Source organism: Mustela nivalis (genome assembly GCF_964662115.1).
Source record: "Mustela nivalis genome assembly, chromosome: 17".
In the NCBI taxonomy this organism is placed as follows: Eukaryota; Metazoa; Chordata; class Mammalia; order Carnivora; family Mustelidae; genus Mustela; species Mustela nivalis.
Genome location: NC_139036.1, coordinates 39801112 through 39814543, shown reverse-complemented (window position 1 = coordinate 39814543; position 13432 = coordinate 39801112). Strand labels below are relative to the sequence as shown.

The 13432-nt window shown below is 57.0% G+C and overlaps 1 protein-coding gene across 21 annotated transcripts in view; it reads left to right on the top strand.

Moving 5' to 3' along the window:
- Window positions 1-11685, top strand: part of SRCIN1 (SRC kinase signaling inhibitor 1) — a 67356-nt gene extending 55671 nt beyond the window's left edge. For 11 of the 21 annotated variants that reach the window (XM_082704873.1, XM_082704888.1, XM_082704875.1 and 8 more), the window contains one exon: window positions 596-2069. In XM_082704873.1, coding sequence (XP_082560999.1) covers window positions 596-1624 — 1029 coding nt within the window. In that variant the 3' untranslated portion in view covers window positions 1625-2069. The other 10 variants (XM_082704878.1, XM_082704883.1, XM_082704881.1 and 7 more) reach the window with 5 other exon arrangements.
- Window positions 11686-13432: the final 1747 nt, after the last annotated feature.

Sequence of the window (13432 nt, the reverse complement as noted above, 5' to 3'; positions counted from 1 at the left end):
TGCAGCCGAGGGACATGAGCCCTGCCCCTTGTGGCTGTGAAGTCCTTGGGAAAGCTCCAGAAGTAGGGGCTGAGGGGCCTGGATCTCTCTGGCCTGAGAAGAGCACAACAGCCCCAGCCTCTGAGGCCAGAGACTGCTCAGGTCCATTTGACAAAAAGAGCTAATATCGGTCGCGTGCTCACAATGGGCGGGGCGCTGTTCTAAGCCCACGAACACGTGAGCGCACTGAATTCTCCACCATCTCCATGGTATTGTGACCTCCTTGCACAGGTGGCCACACTCCTGGCAGTGCCCGTGGGCCTGCTCCCAGAGTTTAACACAAGCAGTGAGAGGCAGACTGGTGTCTGTGCTTCTGGGGAAAACAGCGTCTCTGCCAGAAAGTGGGGGCCCGGTGTGTGGGGTAGGAAGAGCCCTGAGTTCTAGCCCCAGCTTTGTCTCTGATTTGCTGAGTAAACTCAGTCACCGCCCTCCCCTGCCTCGGTTTCTCCATCGGTGCAGGAAGGGGCTGGGCTCACCCGCGTCTAACTTCCCATCTCCGCTCAGGGCATTCGGTCTGCAGGAATCAGACTCTCCCTCATCTCTCTTCTCCCCGCAGGCTGCCCCAAGCCCCAGGGCCTTTTGTGTCCCCCGGATCATCTTGACAGAGTGTACCCCCAACCCTCCCTCCCCACCAGAGGCCAGGCCTGAGGAAGTTGGTCCCAGGACAACTCCCACCCCGCGCCCCCGGACCCTGGCTGGCAGTGGGAGAGGCTGCGATGGTGCCCGGGCCCTGCCAGAGGTTGTGGCCAAGGCTTCCCAGCCCAGGAGCCCCTTGGTACCTGAGAAGGAAGGGACAGCTCTGAAGAGATGGGGGATAGAGAGCTGCAGCCCAGTGGAAGGAGGAGCTGAGGCCCCCTGCCCTTGGGGACCAGCCCTTGACGGGACTCAGGAGCTCTCTATTGCTGACACCCAGCCTGAGAAGACCCCCGAGGACACCAGACAGGATGCCCAAGCCGGCAGTGGGGAGCCCAGGGGCCAGCCTGCTGCAGGTCTAGGCTGCACAGTGAGAGGCGCCCCCACCCAGCGGATGGACAGCCTGGAGGAGACTCTCCGGGAGCTAGAAGCCGCCCTGAGCCAGATGGGCACTGCCCTCGCCGTGGGGCCCCCCGGCAGCCCCCGACCCCTGCCACCCGGTCCCCAGGTGGCTGCCTCCTCCCTTAGCCTCTCCTCCTGCCTTCATGCTCTGATCTCTTGGTCCTCAGAGCTGGAGGGAGTGGGGGGCTGCAGGAGCATCACGCCAGCCCCCTCCTCCCACTGGCCTTTTCTCAGTTCCCGCCAGCCTCCTGGGAGCCCTGCGCCGGGTGGGGTTTGCAGGCAGAGCCCCGGGAGGCTGGGAAGCCGGCCTACCCAGGGATCGGCCCAAGCAACCCTGGCAGGGACCAGGTCCTCTCCCCTCTGCTCTGTATCTATAAACCAACAAATAAAGTTCTCTCCTCCTTTTCCATCCCCGCGTTCCCTTCCCCCTCTCCTGTCTGACTCTCTGTGCCTCTGTGGTTTCTCTGTCTGCGCCTCTGAACCCCCAGCGTCGTCCTGGGTAGGGTGGTACCTGGGATGGCTCAGAGGATCTGGACTTGTCCATCTCTAGGGAGACTTCCCCCCACACCCTCCCTTTCAGAGGAAGATATGGGTCCCACTCCGTCTGCCATCACAGAGATCCCCCCTGCAAATCTCAGGCTTGCTCTGGGACACCCAGAAAAGGGTCCCTTGCCAGGAGGAGGGGTGATGGCAGTGACTCTCACTTCAGAAGTGGCTCCCTCAGGAGGGTGCCTGCTGCCGTGGGCTGCTCAAGGAAACCCAAGCTCTGGCTGGGGAGCTGCTTGGGAACATGGCTGGGGAGCCCCTGCCCCCTCTTCTGCAGGGAGGCCTGAACCCTGGCCTTGGGGAGTGGACCTGCGTCCTGGGCAAGGATATGGAGGCAGGGAGGTCTGAGGGTCTCCAGGTCTCAAAGGACCCACCCAGGCGGTTCAAGCCCCAGATACCCCAACCCAGGGCCTAGAATTTTTGTGTGATCCCACGTCCAACCCCCACCCTGTTCCTTTTCCTGCAGAGCGGTGGTGGCAGCGTGCCGCCCATGAAGGTGGTGACTCCGGGGGCCTCTCGGCTGAAAGCAGTGCAGGGCCAGGCGGGCAGCCCGGACAAGGGCAAGCACGGCAAGCAGAGGGCAGAGTACATGAGGATCCAGGCTCAGCAGCAGGTAGGCGTGGCCCCGTGGGGGCGGGGCTTGGCTCCTCCTGGACCCTCCCCTTCCTCTGCGGGAACGTGTGCTCGGGCTGTGTGGGCTGCGTGCCCGGCGTCTCCTTGTTGGCACTCCTGTGGCCACCCCCATGCCAGCCGCCCAGAGACCTCCTTCCTCCCGGGATGACCCCACTGGTCCCCTGAGCCACTTTTCCCTCCTCCTGCTAACCCTTAGCACCCTGCATCTCATTTAGAATATATATTTTCAATCAGGCCACTCCCCTTTCTGGAGACCCTCACCTGGTGGAGAAGGCCCTCTCCACAACAGCGCCTGGAGGAGGGGGAGCCAGCAGACTCATCCCACCCTGGCCTGGGGTGTGGGAGGGGGCTTCGATGTCCCTTTGTCTTACTGCCTCTGCTCTGCTTCCTTCCACTGCTCTCAGCTCCCTGCCACGGGGTGGAAGGGGGACTTGGGGGAGGCGAGAGCACCCCACTATCATCAGCCTTCCCTCTTGGCTCTCAGGCTATCTCCCACCTGAGGGAGAAACCAGTTTTGCATCTGCTTTTCAGTGTTTGGGCTTTGGTCGCTTCCACTGTTCTCAATGGGGAGAGGGAGAAGTACCATGGCCCCCCCAGTGGGGAGGCAGGGGTGCTGTGCCCTCTGTCAGATGTAGTCAGCCAGCTTGGGGCCAGTGTAGAATGGACAACCCCACCCTTGAGTGTTTCTGTCCTGTGATCCACTATGTGGCCTGGTCAGAAAGTCCGGGGTGGTCCCTGGGCCTAGATACCAAGAGAGAACTTATGTGCACTCATTTGGTTCAGTGTTTCTTAGCAGCTCCTATGTGCCAGGCCTGTCATGGGTGCTGGGGTGGGAGTGGGTACCATGAAATGTCCAGATGCTGTGACCTGAAGAAGGTTCTAGGCTCCAAGGCAGGAGATTAGTGATGGCAAGTCAGGCTCTTTTCTTTACAGATGAGGGGACAGCTCAGAGAAGGAAAGGGGCTTCCCGAGGGCACACAGCAAGGTAGCATCAGAACCAGGACAGGACTGGGGAATCACAAAGCACTTCCCACCCCATGGCCCTGGGCTGCTGGTTGCCTGGAGGGACCAGTGGAGATGGGCCATCCTGGCCCCACCCACCCCTGACCAGCTCTCCTCCCCAGCTCCCTGCTGGCCCACCAATTTCCTCATGGGTCCCCAGACACACCGCGCAAATCGCACCCTCAGCTCCTCATCCTGCCTGCACAGTGCCTGAGTTCCCCTCGTCTTGTGTCCATCCTTCGTGTCCAGAACAGCAGCTGCTGCGCGTGGGGTGTTCCCTGAGCCAGACACATACATCCTCTAGTTCCCAGTTCACCACATCACCAGGTCTGAGGAAGGTCCTTCTGATCCCCACGCAGTAGAGGGGGAAACTGAGGCTTTACCTATGGTCATGCAGCATGGATTGGTGTCCAGACTACCTGATCCCCCTCAACACACACACACCTTGCCTTTAGCCTCCTCAGCTGTATCTGCTCTGCCATCTCTCCCCCCGACTCCCCAGCCTGGGGCACCCAGAGCCTCTCTCCGGCTCTTCTGTCACCTCTGTGGCCTCCATGCCCTCCCCTCCATTCAGTCCCCAGCCCACTCGGCCTTCCCTCCTCCCTCCCGGTATCGGGCTAGCCCTCCTCCCCCCACCCCCGCAGCCGCCCTCCCACACACACTTGCACACACACATGCTCACAGGGGTGCTGTGTAGGCCCTCCATTCCTCTCCTCCGTGGCCAGCCCTCACCCTGACCCCCCCTGACTCCTTGCTGGGTGTCTGTCCTTTGCACGCCTCCTCGCCTCGCTGGGCCCTGCGCCCTCCTGGGCCTCTTTGCTTTTCATACCACACACTCCTCTCCTGGGGCACCAGGTGCCATCTGTCCCTGCCCGGGGCTCTGTTCTGAACGCAAGCCTGCCCCTGAGAAAATGTCACCCACCCCTACCCGGGGCACCCTCCCACACTGGGGAACCTCCCTCACCACCTACTGTAGGTAATCAGCTGTCTCCCCGCCAGGGCCACAGGCCTGTCCTTGCCTCCCGATTTTCCTTTCGGTTAGCCCTTCATTACCAAGCACCTTCTCCCTAACAAAGTAATAGATGTTCTCCATGGACATTTCTTTTTTTTTTTTTTTTTAAAGATTTTATTTATTTATTTGACAGACAAAGATCACAAGTAGGCAGAGAGGCAGTAAAGAGAGGTGGGGGGAAGCAGGCTCCCCGCTGAGCAGAGAGCCTGATGCGGGGTCGATCCCAGAGCCCCAGGATCATGACCTGAGCCGAAGGCAGAGGCTTTAACCCACTGAGCCACCCAGGCGCCCCCCCATGGACATTTCTTAAAGAAGCCGGGATAAAAATCATCCTATGCCTCATTACCTAAATGCATGTCCTTCTAGGGTCTCCCTGTCACTTCTGTCACCTCTAACGTATTTTCCCAGAAATGCGGGCTGGGGACAGGTGTTTGTTAATCGCAGATTTTGATGATGTCATTCCCCCAACTTCGAACCCAGGCCCGCTGCTCCCTGCCAGCTGAGAAAATCAGAAGTCCTTCCCCTGCTGCCCAGGGCACTTCTGTGACCATCCTGGGTTCCTTCATCCTGGTTCTCCTGGTGCCCCACACTCTCAGTTTGCTCCAGCCACTCTGGGTCACCTGGCCCTCTGTCCTCCGGGCCTGGACCGCACTCCCATTAGCTCAGGCTGGAACTTGGTCAAAGTCCTCTGCCTTCTGCTGGCTCTCCCTTCATCTATAAAACGGAGACAAAAGCGCAGCAGCAGGTTTCTGAGATCACATCATACCAGGTGTGGGAAGGAACTGGGAAAGCCCCCAAGGGCCTTATGAAGGACAGTCCCCGTCATTGTCTGTTTGTACACTTGTCAGAGCCGAGGACTGGGCAGAGGCCATTCTCTCACCACGGGGTTCTAACACTTGGGGCTCAGAGCTGCCTTTGACCAGGACTAGGGGAAGGAGAATAAAAGTGCCAGGACCAGAGACACCAAAATAGGAGCGGAGAGGGGAGGGCGGGGAGGGTTCCGAGATGCGGCTGCAGCAGTGCTGTATACTACAGAGACATCAGGGGAAACCATTGAGAAAGCCCATGGAGGTCATACTTGAGATCCACGGGAAGGATGGTGGCCAGGTTCCCAGGGGGGCCAGCATTCGGGCCTGCAGATGGGAAACCGTGGATCCCTCCTCTTCTACTGTGGCTAGCAAATCTGTTGCACCCCTGGGGCATTTCCTAAGAGGGTCCTGCTGACCTGTCATCCTACCCTCCCCCCTGCATGGCTACCCTTCATTCCCCTGGGGGGTCACAGGCCCACAGACCCGGTCACAAGCAGGAGAACCTTTCCCAGAAATTCCTAACACCTTCCCTGTCTTCCCATTGCCGTTCCTGAATCAGTTACTAGCAAGGAGAACAGAATTGCTCGAATTGGGTGAATTGCTCAGGACCTATCCCCCTTGGGCTGGGGAAAGGCCAACCTCTCCTGATAGACCAGGGCTTAATTCAGGCAGGATTTCGTCTGGAAGGAGGGCTTGCGGGCAGCGGAGGAAGCGGCACTGGGAATAGCCTGGAATGGGCGCCAGCAAGGTCTGCCTCACACAAGGTGACCTGTCCCTATGCGGAGATCTGTGTCACAGTGTGGAAGGACGCCGAGCCCCTACCAGATGCTGACTTGCAGGAAGGGTAGGGGTGCGGGGCTCAGCCGGCTAGGTCCTGCTAACCTTCCCAGTCTCCCCTGGCTGGAAGTTGCAGGTGACAGCGTCCTCCTTCTCCAGATGTAGTTGGGAGTGACGGGACAGGGCTGGTGAGGTGAGGTGAAGTGACAGCAGCACGGGGCGCGATGGGCATGTGCTCCCTCCGCTCCCGGAGGGGTGCCTTACATGTCGCCGTGGCCAGTCTCCCGGGAGGGAAGGCAGCTGAGAGGGCAAACAGGTGCTCACAGAGCAGCCCCAAGCCGTCCGGGTCTCCGTGAAGGAGCAGGGGTGCGTGTCCGCGCAGGCCACTAACCACTGCCGCGGCTCCTGTGGAAAGGCCTTGCGCCGGCTCGGGGAGAAAGCAGCCATCGCCTGGGTGAGGACGTGTCACCCGAGCGAATGCAGGAGTCAGGTGGCGGCACAGGGCTGGAAGGCAGGCGTTCCAAAGACCAAAGCTCAGAATAGACCAGGCCTCTTGACAAAAGCTAAAAGGGAGGAAGAGAAAAAGCTTTTAACTAGAGAGATGGGTCAAGAACAAAGAGGACGGCCAGGAGGGAATCAGCAGCCGGCGTGGCTTGGGACACTGTGAGATGTGAGGAGACAAGCAGGGGCCTCCCCGCCTGCCTTTGGGTTCAAGAACTCTGAATGGGAAAGGCTGGGAGAGGAGGGGCAGGCCCGGAGCCCAGGGCTAGTGACCGGGAGTGGGAGTAAGAAGGCATGAGGCTGTCCCTGGGTCCCAGTACTGGGACCCCCCGAGACCAGGAGATAGGCCTGGCACAGGCCTCTTGGGCAAAGGACCCAGTGAATCCTAGGATCTTGTGCGTGTGGCCCTGGAGCCTCTGTGAGTATAAATGAACAGCTACAGGAAAGGGAAAGGGTTACAAGACCCAAATGCGGAAATTCTTGCCTTGATTTTCATAAAGGGAAAAGCTAGACTGCACTGAAGGCGTGAGGAGTGCAACCCAGATGAATTACTGTCTGCGTGGAAGACGGCATGGGAGCCATCAACAGCAAGGGCTAGTTCATGGTCAGCCAGTCAGGCTGCCTGAGGTCTCCTTGTTGTTACCCTTGCTGGCTGCTGGAGGAGGCACTGTGTGCCTTCCCCACTGTGATAGAGCCCACCCAGCAGCGGGGGGCTCACTGGGTGGTGGGATGTGGGGCTACCCTGCCCAGACCGAAGCTACTGTGGGAGGTGGCCGGATGGGCGGCAGCACAGTTTCCAGCCCTCCCCCTTCCTTCCTTTCTTTTTTTTTATCAAGACCCATCCGTTGGTTATCCCACTAGTAGCTATGCAAGGTGGGGAGGGGAGGAGGAGGGACAGTGCATAGGACAGAGAGAAACCCCACCTGTGTAGCCCCATCCCAGTGACACTCAAAGTGAAGTGTGCAGCAGGGTTACCTAGGGTGCCTGCCCGAAATGCAGATTCCGGAGCCTGAGCCAGAAGAGAGATTCGGAAGCAGGGCCCTGGAATCTGCATTTGTTATATCCCCTCCTCCCAAGGTGATGCAGGTGGCTCTGGACCCATGGAGACATCCAGAACCCATCTAGCCACACAGAGCGTCAGCCAGGGTGGGAGGAGGCGAGGCTTAATGTCTAACTAGCAGAGCTGCCGGGAGAGGGCGGGGCGCATCATGGAGTGACCTCCCTCATTACCCACCATTACCCACAACCCACAAGGAGCAGCTGGAAGCTGGGAGAACCCTTGTAGGGGATGCAGTCGGGCTTCCTGCCTTGGGCCAGATGCTGGATGCAGTGAGTGCCTTTTCCTCCAGCTTGGGGGTGGAATGGGGTTGGTGGGGGGGTTCTTTAGAGAAGTGCTCCCCTGGGAGCGTCAACTTGCCCCACATTGTCCCCATAAGACCTTCTGCTTAGGATCAGCCTCCTGTAGAGGTCAGAAGAGGCCCTGGCTGGGCTTCTGGCCAGTTGAGACTAAGAGCCCACCTGTTCCAAGCTGGGACCACTCTCCGCCCCGCACCCCTGAGGCAGCTAACCTCTCACTTCTTCCTCCCTCGTCCGCCCCACTCCCATCTCCCTGTCTACCTTTCCTGGGTGTGGCCTTCCCTGTGCTTCTCTGGTCTCTCTCCTCCAGCTGCTCTCTTTCCTGTCAGTAAGCCCTGTCCCTAAGCCTTTGGGTCCAACCCTATGCCCTCCCCCTACCCCATTCTGCACCCGCCCACTGTGGCCTCCTCCTCCCCATCTCAGGGGATCCCTCTCTCCAGATGCCCCTGTGGCTTCTTTTGCAGTTAATTTTCTCTTGGGTTTGTGGAGGTTTTTCATTAAAACTTTAGCCGGGGGCCAGCATGAAGGATCTCCCAGCCTCTCTCTGACCCCTGACCCCTGTTTTTGTTCCAGGCCACTAAACCATCTAAAGAGATGAGCGGGTCAAATGAGACCTCAAGCCCAGTCTCAGAAAAGCCCTCGGCTTCCAGAACCTCTATCCCTGTATTGACTTCCTTTGGGGCGAGGAATTCTTCCATCTCCTTCTAGAAGCCCCCTCCCACCTCCACCTCAGCCTGATTCCCGCCCCCCCCCCCCGCCATTTCTCTCCCTGCTCTTCTTCCCTTCATCTCTACCCTACCCCTACCCTATTCTCTGAGTCCTCTGAAGGGTTTGCCACAGGTGTGGCCCTCCTCAGCTCTCCACACCCATCTCTTGTTGGTGTTTTTGGTTTTTTTAAATGATTCACTTTTAATTATCTTTTTTTTTTTTAAGCGAAACAGTAAAACTAAAAACCAAAACACACCACCTTCCCATGTTTTCCTGTCCCAAAATGGTCCATCTCCTGTCATCCTCCTTCCCTTTTCTCTTCACCCACGCTTCCTCCCACATCCGTCCTAAGGCCCCTGAACCCTAAGGTCCTTTCCTGAGAGCACTCCGAACAAACTCTGAGCCACGGAGACTTGGAGCGGCGAGACACCCCCTCCCCTTCCTCGGAAACCTTCCTGGAGGAAACTCTGGACTTGGAGCAACCTCGCTATCGGCCTGGCAGGGAGCCTCTGAGCCTGGAGCGGCCCCACCTTGCCGTGACTGAACTCTGTTGCTCTGCTCCCTGCTGCTCATGCCTCTGTGGGCCTGGAGTCAAGATGGATAGGCTGCGGAAGGAGGCCAGGGTTGGGGGGTGGTTGGGCTGGGGGCAGGCGTGAGGCCTTTGAATCTGTGTGTCCTGGAAAGGAGTTGGCTTCCTGGGACTCCCTTCTTGTGGTGAGGAGCCGCCTGGCCTGTGCCGAGCAAGGAGCGGGCCCTTCTGGACGGTGGGTTGTGGGTGGCGGTGGGTTGAGCGGCCAGCCTGACCTTGGGGTCACTGCCCTAAAAGAGGGCAGCCCCGAGGAGGGCTATTTGGTACTTTTGGTTTCCTAATTTAGCACTTTAAATGACATTAACTTATTTAATGGGGGTAGGGTGGGCAAGAATGAAGGGCCTAGAAAACTAGATTTGGGGGCCTGGAGGGTGGGAAGGGTCTGGTGGTGAGGGAAGTGGGGGGGACAGAGAGGGGCTGATGGGGGGGGCAGTGAGGGCAGCTCTGACCCAAAGGTCAAGCAACTTGACCTTTAACCATCCTCTTTGAGATTTGAGGGTTTTCAGGTAAGGGGGTGAGATGAATTTTAAATGGGGAACTGGTGACCCCCGGTGAGATCCCTGAGGGTCCCTGAGGCCTGACCAGGCAGCCAGCTACTCTAGACCTGGCCTGTGGAAGACTGCCTTGCAGTCTTGAGCCAACGAGGCTTTTGAGAAAGTCCTGAGAAGGGGATGAAGAACAAATTTTGATTCTCAACCCCAGGCCCCCCAGAGGGCACAGTGAGGGGCCAGCAGGTGGGGAGGGGGGTTATGCGGGTGGGGGATGAGGAGGCAGATAGAGCAGGGCCCCTGGGGAGCAGGATTCCTATTTGGAGCACAAAGCTGGGTAAGCACAGGGGAGGGCTGGGGAGTAATCTCCCTGCATAAGCACAGAAAGAAGGAGCCATTGAAGGGGCAGACCCTCCTAGTCCCTGGGGCCTGGCGGGAAGGTCAGTGTTTGGGGAGAGCCTGGGGAGCCATTGAGGGCTGGGGAGGGAAGGGAGACTGGGGTTGTGTTTCTTCATTTTCTTTTTGTTTTGTTTCGTTTTTGTTGGTTCATCCTTGTTTTCTAGCTTTGGATCATTTTTGTACAAAGGCAAGCAGGCCTTTTTGAAAAATAACAAAAGAAGAGGAAAAAAAAAATCCCTCCTGGAAAAAAAAAAAAAAACCCTTGGAAAATAGGAAAAAAAAAAAGGACCTCATCAATGATGCAATTACTTTTAATTGCAGGCAACTCTTTACATTTAAGTGAAGTGTCTTAACATTTTATATTGTTTTAAAAATATATTTACATATTATATATATATATAATATACGTAATATAAATATATATAAATATTTAAAAAAGAAAAAAAAAAAAAAAAGAAAACCGCGGCGCTCCCTCCCTGGCCGCTGTTTTGGCGGGGGAGAGGAGCTGAAGGATGGGCACATCGGCCTGGCTTCCGTGGTCCAGTGAAATGGTTTGGTTTGATTTGGCTGTACAGAGACCCCCTGACTGGGAGGGGCGGGGGGAGTGGTGCCCCCTCCTCCCTCCACTCCATTACTCTTTGCTTGCTACTTTTCGCTTGCCCCCACCCGGAGCCCCTGTGACCTGAATGTGTGCCCCACCGTCTTTGTCCTGAGTTGAATGTCCCCTTGTGGGGGGAGGAGGAGGTGTCCGTCCACGAGGGGCAGACGGAGGGAGCTGTGGGCCCCACTCCACCGGCTCAAGGAGCGCCCAGTGGGACTTGCATCTTTCTTTCCCTTTGGTTCCTGCCCATTTCTGGGCTGAGAGGCGTTTGTGTGCAGTCGCGCGCAGCCTGTGTGTGTGTGTGTGTGTGTGCACAGGTGTGATCTAAGACAACATGTGTGCGGGGAGGCGTGTGCACTCGGTGCATGTTCCCTGCTGGGGCTTCAGCACGCGCCCACCTGCATGCTGGTGCATGAGAAGGTATGTAGTGTGTGTGTGTGTGTGTGTGTATGCGTGTGCGCGCGCGCAGACATGCGCGGCTGCGCGTGGCTTGTATGCGTGCTGGCCACATATGCGCCGACAGAGGACTGTACGTGGAGATGCATGCGATCTGTATGTGTGGGCGTGTGCGTGTGCACAGTTGTGTAGACCCAGGCGTGTGGGAGTGCCTGCGTGTGTGTTCCATCGACCCTGCAGCCCTCGCTTTGGCGCCCCTCCAGAGCCCCCGGCCCTCCCAAAGCCCGCAGCACGTCACTGCCCCCGTCCCCGCCCCCCAGCTGCATGCGCCTCGCTGCTCCGTCCATCAGTGTGTGCTTGACCAAGAGAAAACTAAGACGTCGGGGGGATCCCTGTACCTGGTCCCCCCGCCCCTGCCCACTGTGCTGTGTTACTCGCATGGGGGGTTCCTCTCCCGCCCCTTCCACAATATGCTGTTTCCCCAGGAGCCTCCGGGCCCAAGGCTCTGAGAGGGGGCCCAAGTGGGGCCCCCCCCGGGCTGAGCCCCGCCTCCGCACCCCGCCCCATCCACCCCGTAGGGCCTGTGTTGGTGTAGCAGTGATGGCTTCTGTGGATATTCTGTGACCTCTGTCAGTGTAACTTGACAATTTCTAAATGGAAAAGGGTTGCTGTGTTTTCTGTCTCTCTTTTTTAATGTCCTTTTTCTTCTCACTTCTCCGCTCTCTTTCCTTTCCAGTTTTTCTAGCCGAGTGTTTGGGGCTTAAATAAAACTTGTTTCTTTTTCCTCTCCTGGATCTCCTTTCTATAGGCTGCTGTCTCATTATTTCTCACCGGCACGTGGAAGGGGTGGGGATGGATCCGGCAGAGATGCGAATCTCAGGCTTGTAACTGAGGGGCAGCTTCCTGGGCAGGGCCTGAGAGAGGAGGGGTGGGAACAGGAGCCCCTCTGGCTGCTGCTGCCCCAAGGACCTAAGAGAAGCCACATCATTCAGGACCCTGGAGCTAACACGGCTAACTGTAGGATGCTAACTCCCCACTGTGCCCCCCCACCCCCAGTGACGGCTGGCATCAGTGAGGTAGCTGCCAGCATTGCTCACAGGTCCAGTGTCCTACAATTACTAAGATGCAGAGTCAGGACTTGAATCCAGCTCTGCCTGAACCCAAACCCAGTGCTTTAACCCCCAGAACAAAGGAGAGTCTGATTACCTACCTGGGTTGGGTCTTGGCCTCCTGCCCTTCCAATGGGATGATCCTTCATGATGTCACCCATTCTTTCAAGAGCAGCAGCTTTCAAATTAAAAAAAAAAAAATTCACACACTGGCACCTGGGTGGCTCAGTGAGTTAAGCTTCTGCCTTCGTCTCAGGTCATGATCTTAGGGTCTTGGGATTGAGACCTGCATTGGGCTCTCTGCTCAGCAGGGAGACTGCTTCCCCCACCTCTCTATCTACGTGTGATCTCAAATAAATAAAGTCTTTTAAAAAATTCACTCACACACAGATATGTAAGAAATACACATTTAGTGAAAGGGCACTTACTATATACAATGCTGTCTGCTATTTCCTGCTGAATTCTAAACACTTTGGTCATAACCCACTAAATTGACTTCTTGACCTTCTAATGTGTCAAAACCCACAGTCTGAAAAATGCTTGTCCGCAGATGTAGTTTCAGTCCTAATCATGCTGCATTTCTGCTTTCTCCTTCTCAAAGGCCTGCCAGCCCCTCTCACCTCATGGTGTCCTCTGAAACTGGAAGACCCCTGACAGGAGATTTACCCTTGATCCCGGTTGGGTGGCGGTCCTGGACCCTGACCCTCTTGCCAGCAAGCTGCCTGAACCCTTCCAGGTCACCACATCAGAGTCCCATCTGTTCCACTGTTGAGTAGACCAGATGTCCTGATGGTGTTTTCCAGGTTTTCCTGGAATTCTGAAGGCTGTGCCACTGTTCCAGCATGTTCTAAGGGTTCTTGAGGTGGCCCTTTGAAGCATTCTCCAGCTTGACTGAGGCCTGGGGTATTCTTGGGTTTCCTGTCCCTCCTCCAGCAAACACCAGACTTTCTGTCCCATGAGGTAATGACACTGTCCTAGAGCAACACTATTCCAGAACTCACAGAAGCCCCCGTCACTGTCTTCCCCTAAAGGCCAGTAGCCTCTTTGGAGACTAGAGGTTGAGGACGGCTCACCGTGTGGGAGGAATGGGAACTCCATGAGTGGCCCAACCCCCATCCCCACTGAGGAGCCCTTCAGACCCTCCAACAGCCAGACTTCATCCCTTATATTCTTTTTAAAAGGTGGGCAGGTCTTGCCTTCTCTCTTGAATCCTATTCCCAGAAAGCTGGGAAAGTGGCCAAAATCCCCTTCATCTCCTAGAATGACCCCATTCACTGACAGTTCAAGATCAAGTAACAAATGAGAAGATCAAGTGCATGCCAGGAATCACGCCAGGCCCTTCATATACCCTTCAAATGCTGACCGACTGTCTGCTTGCCGACAAAATGTCTGCTTGATCTCCCTGGGCCTGAGTCTTAGCATTTGGGGAGGG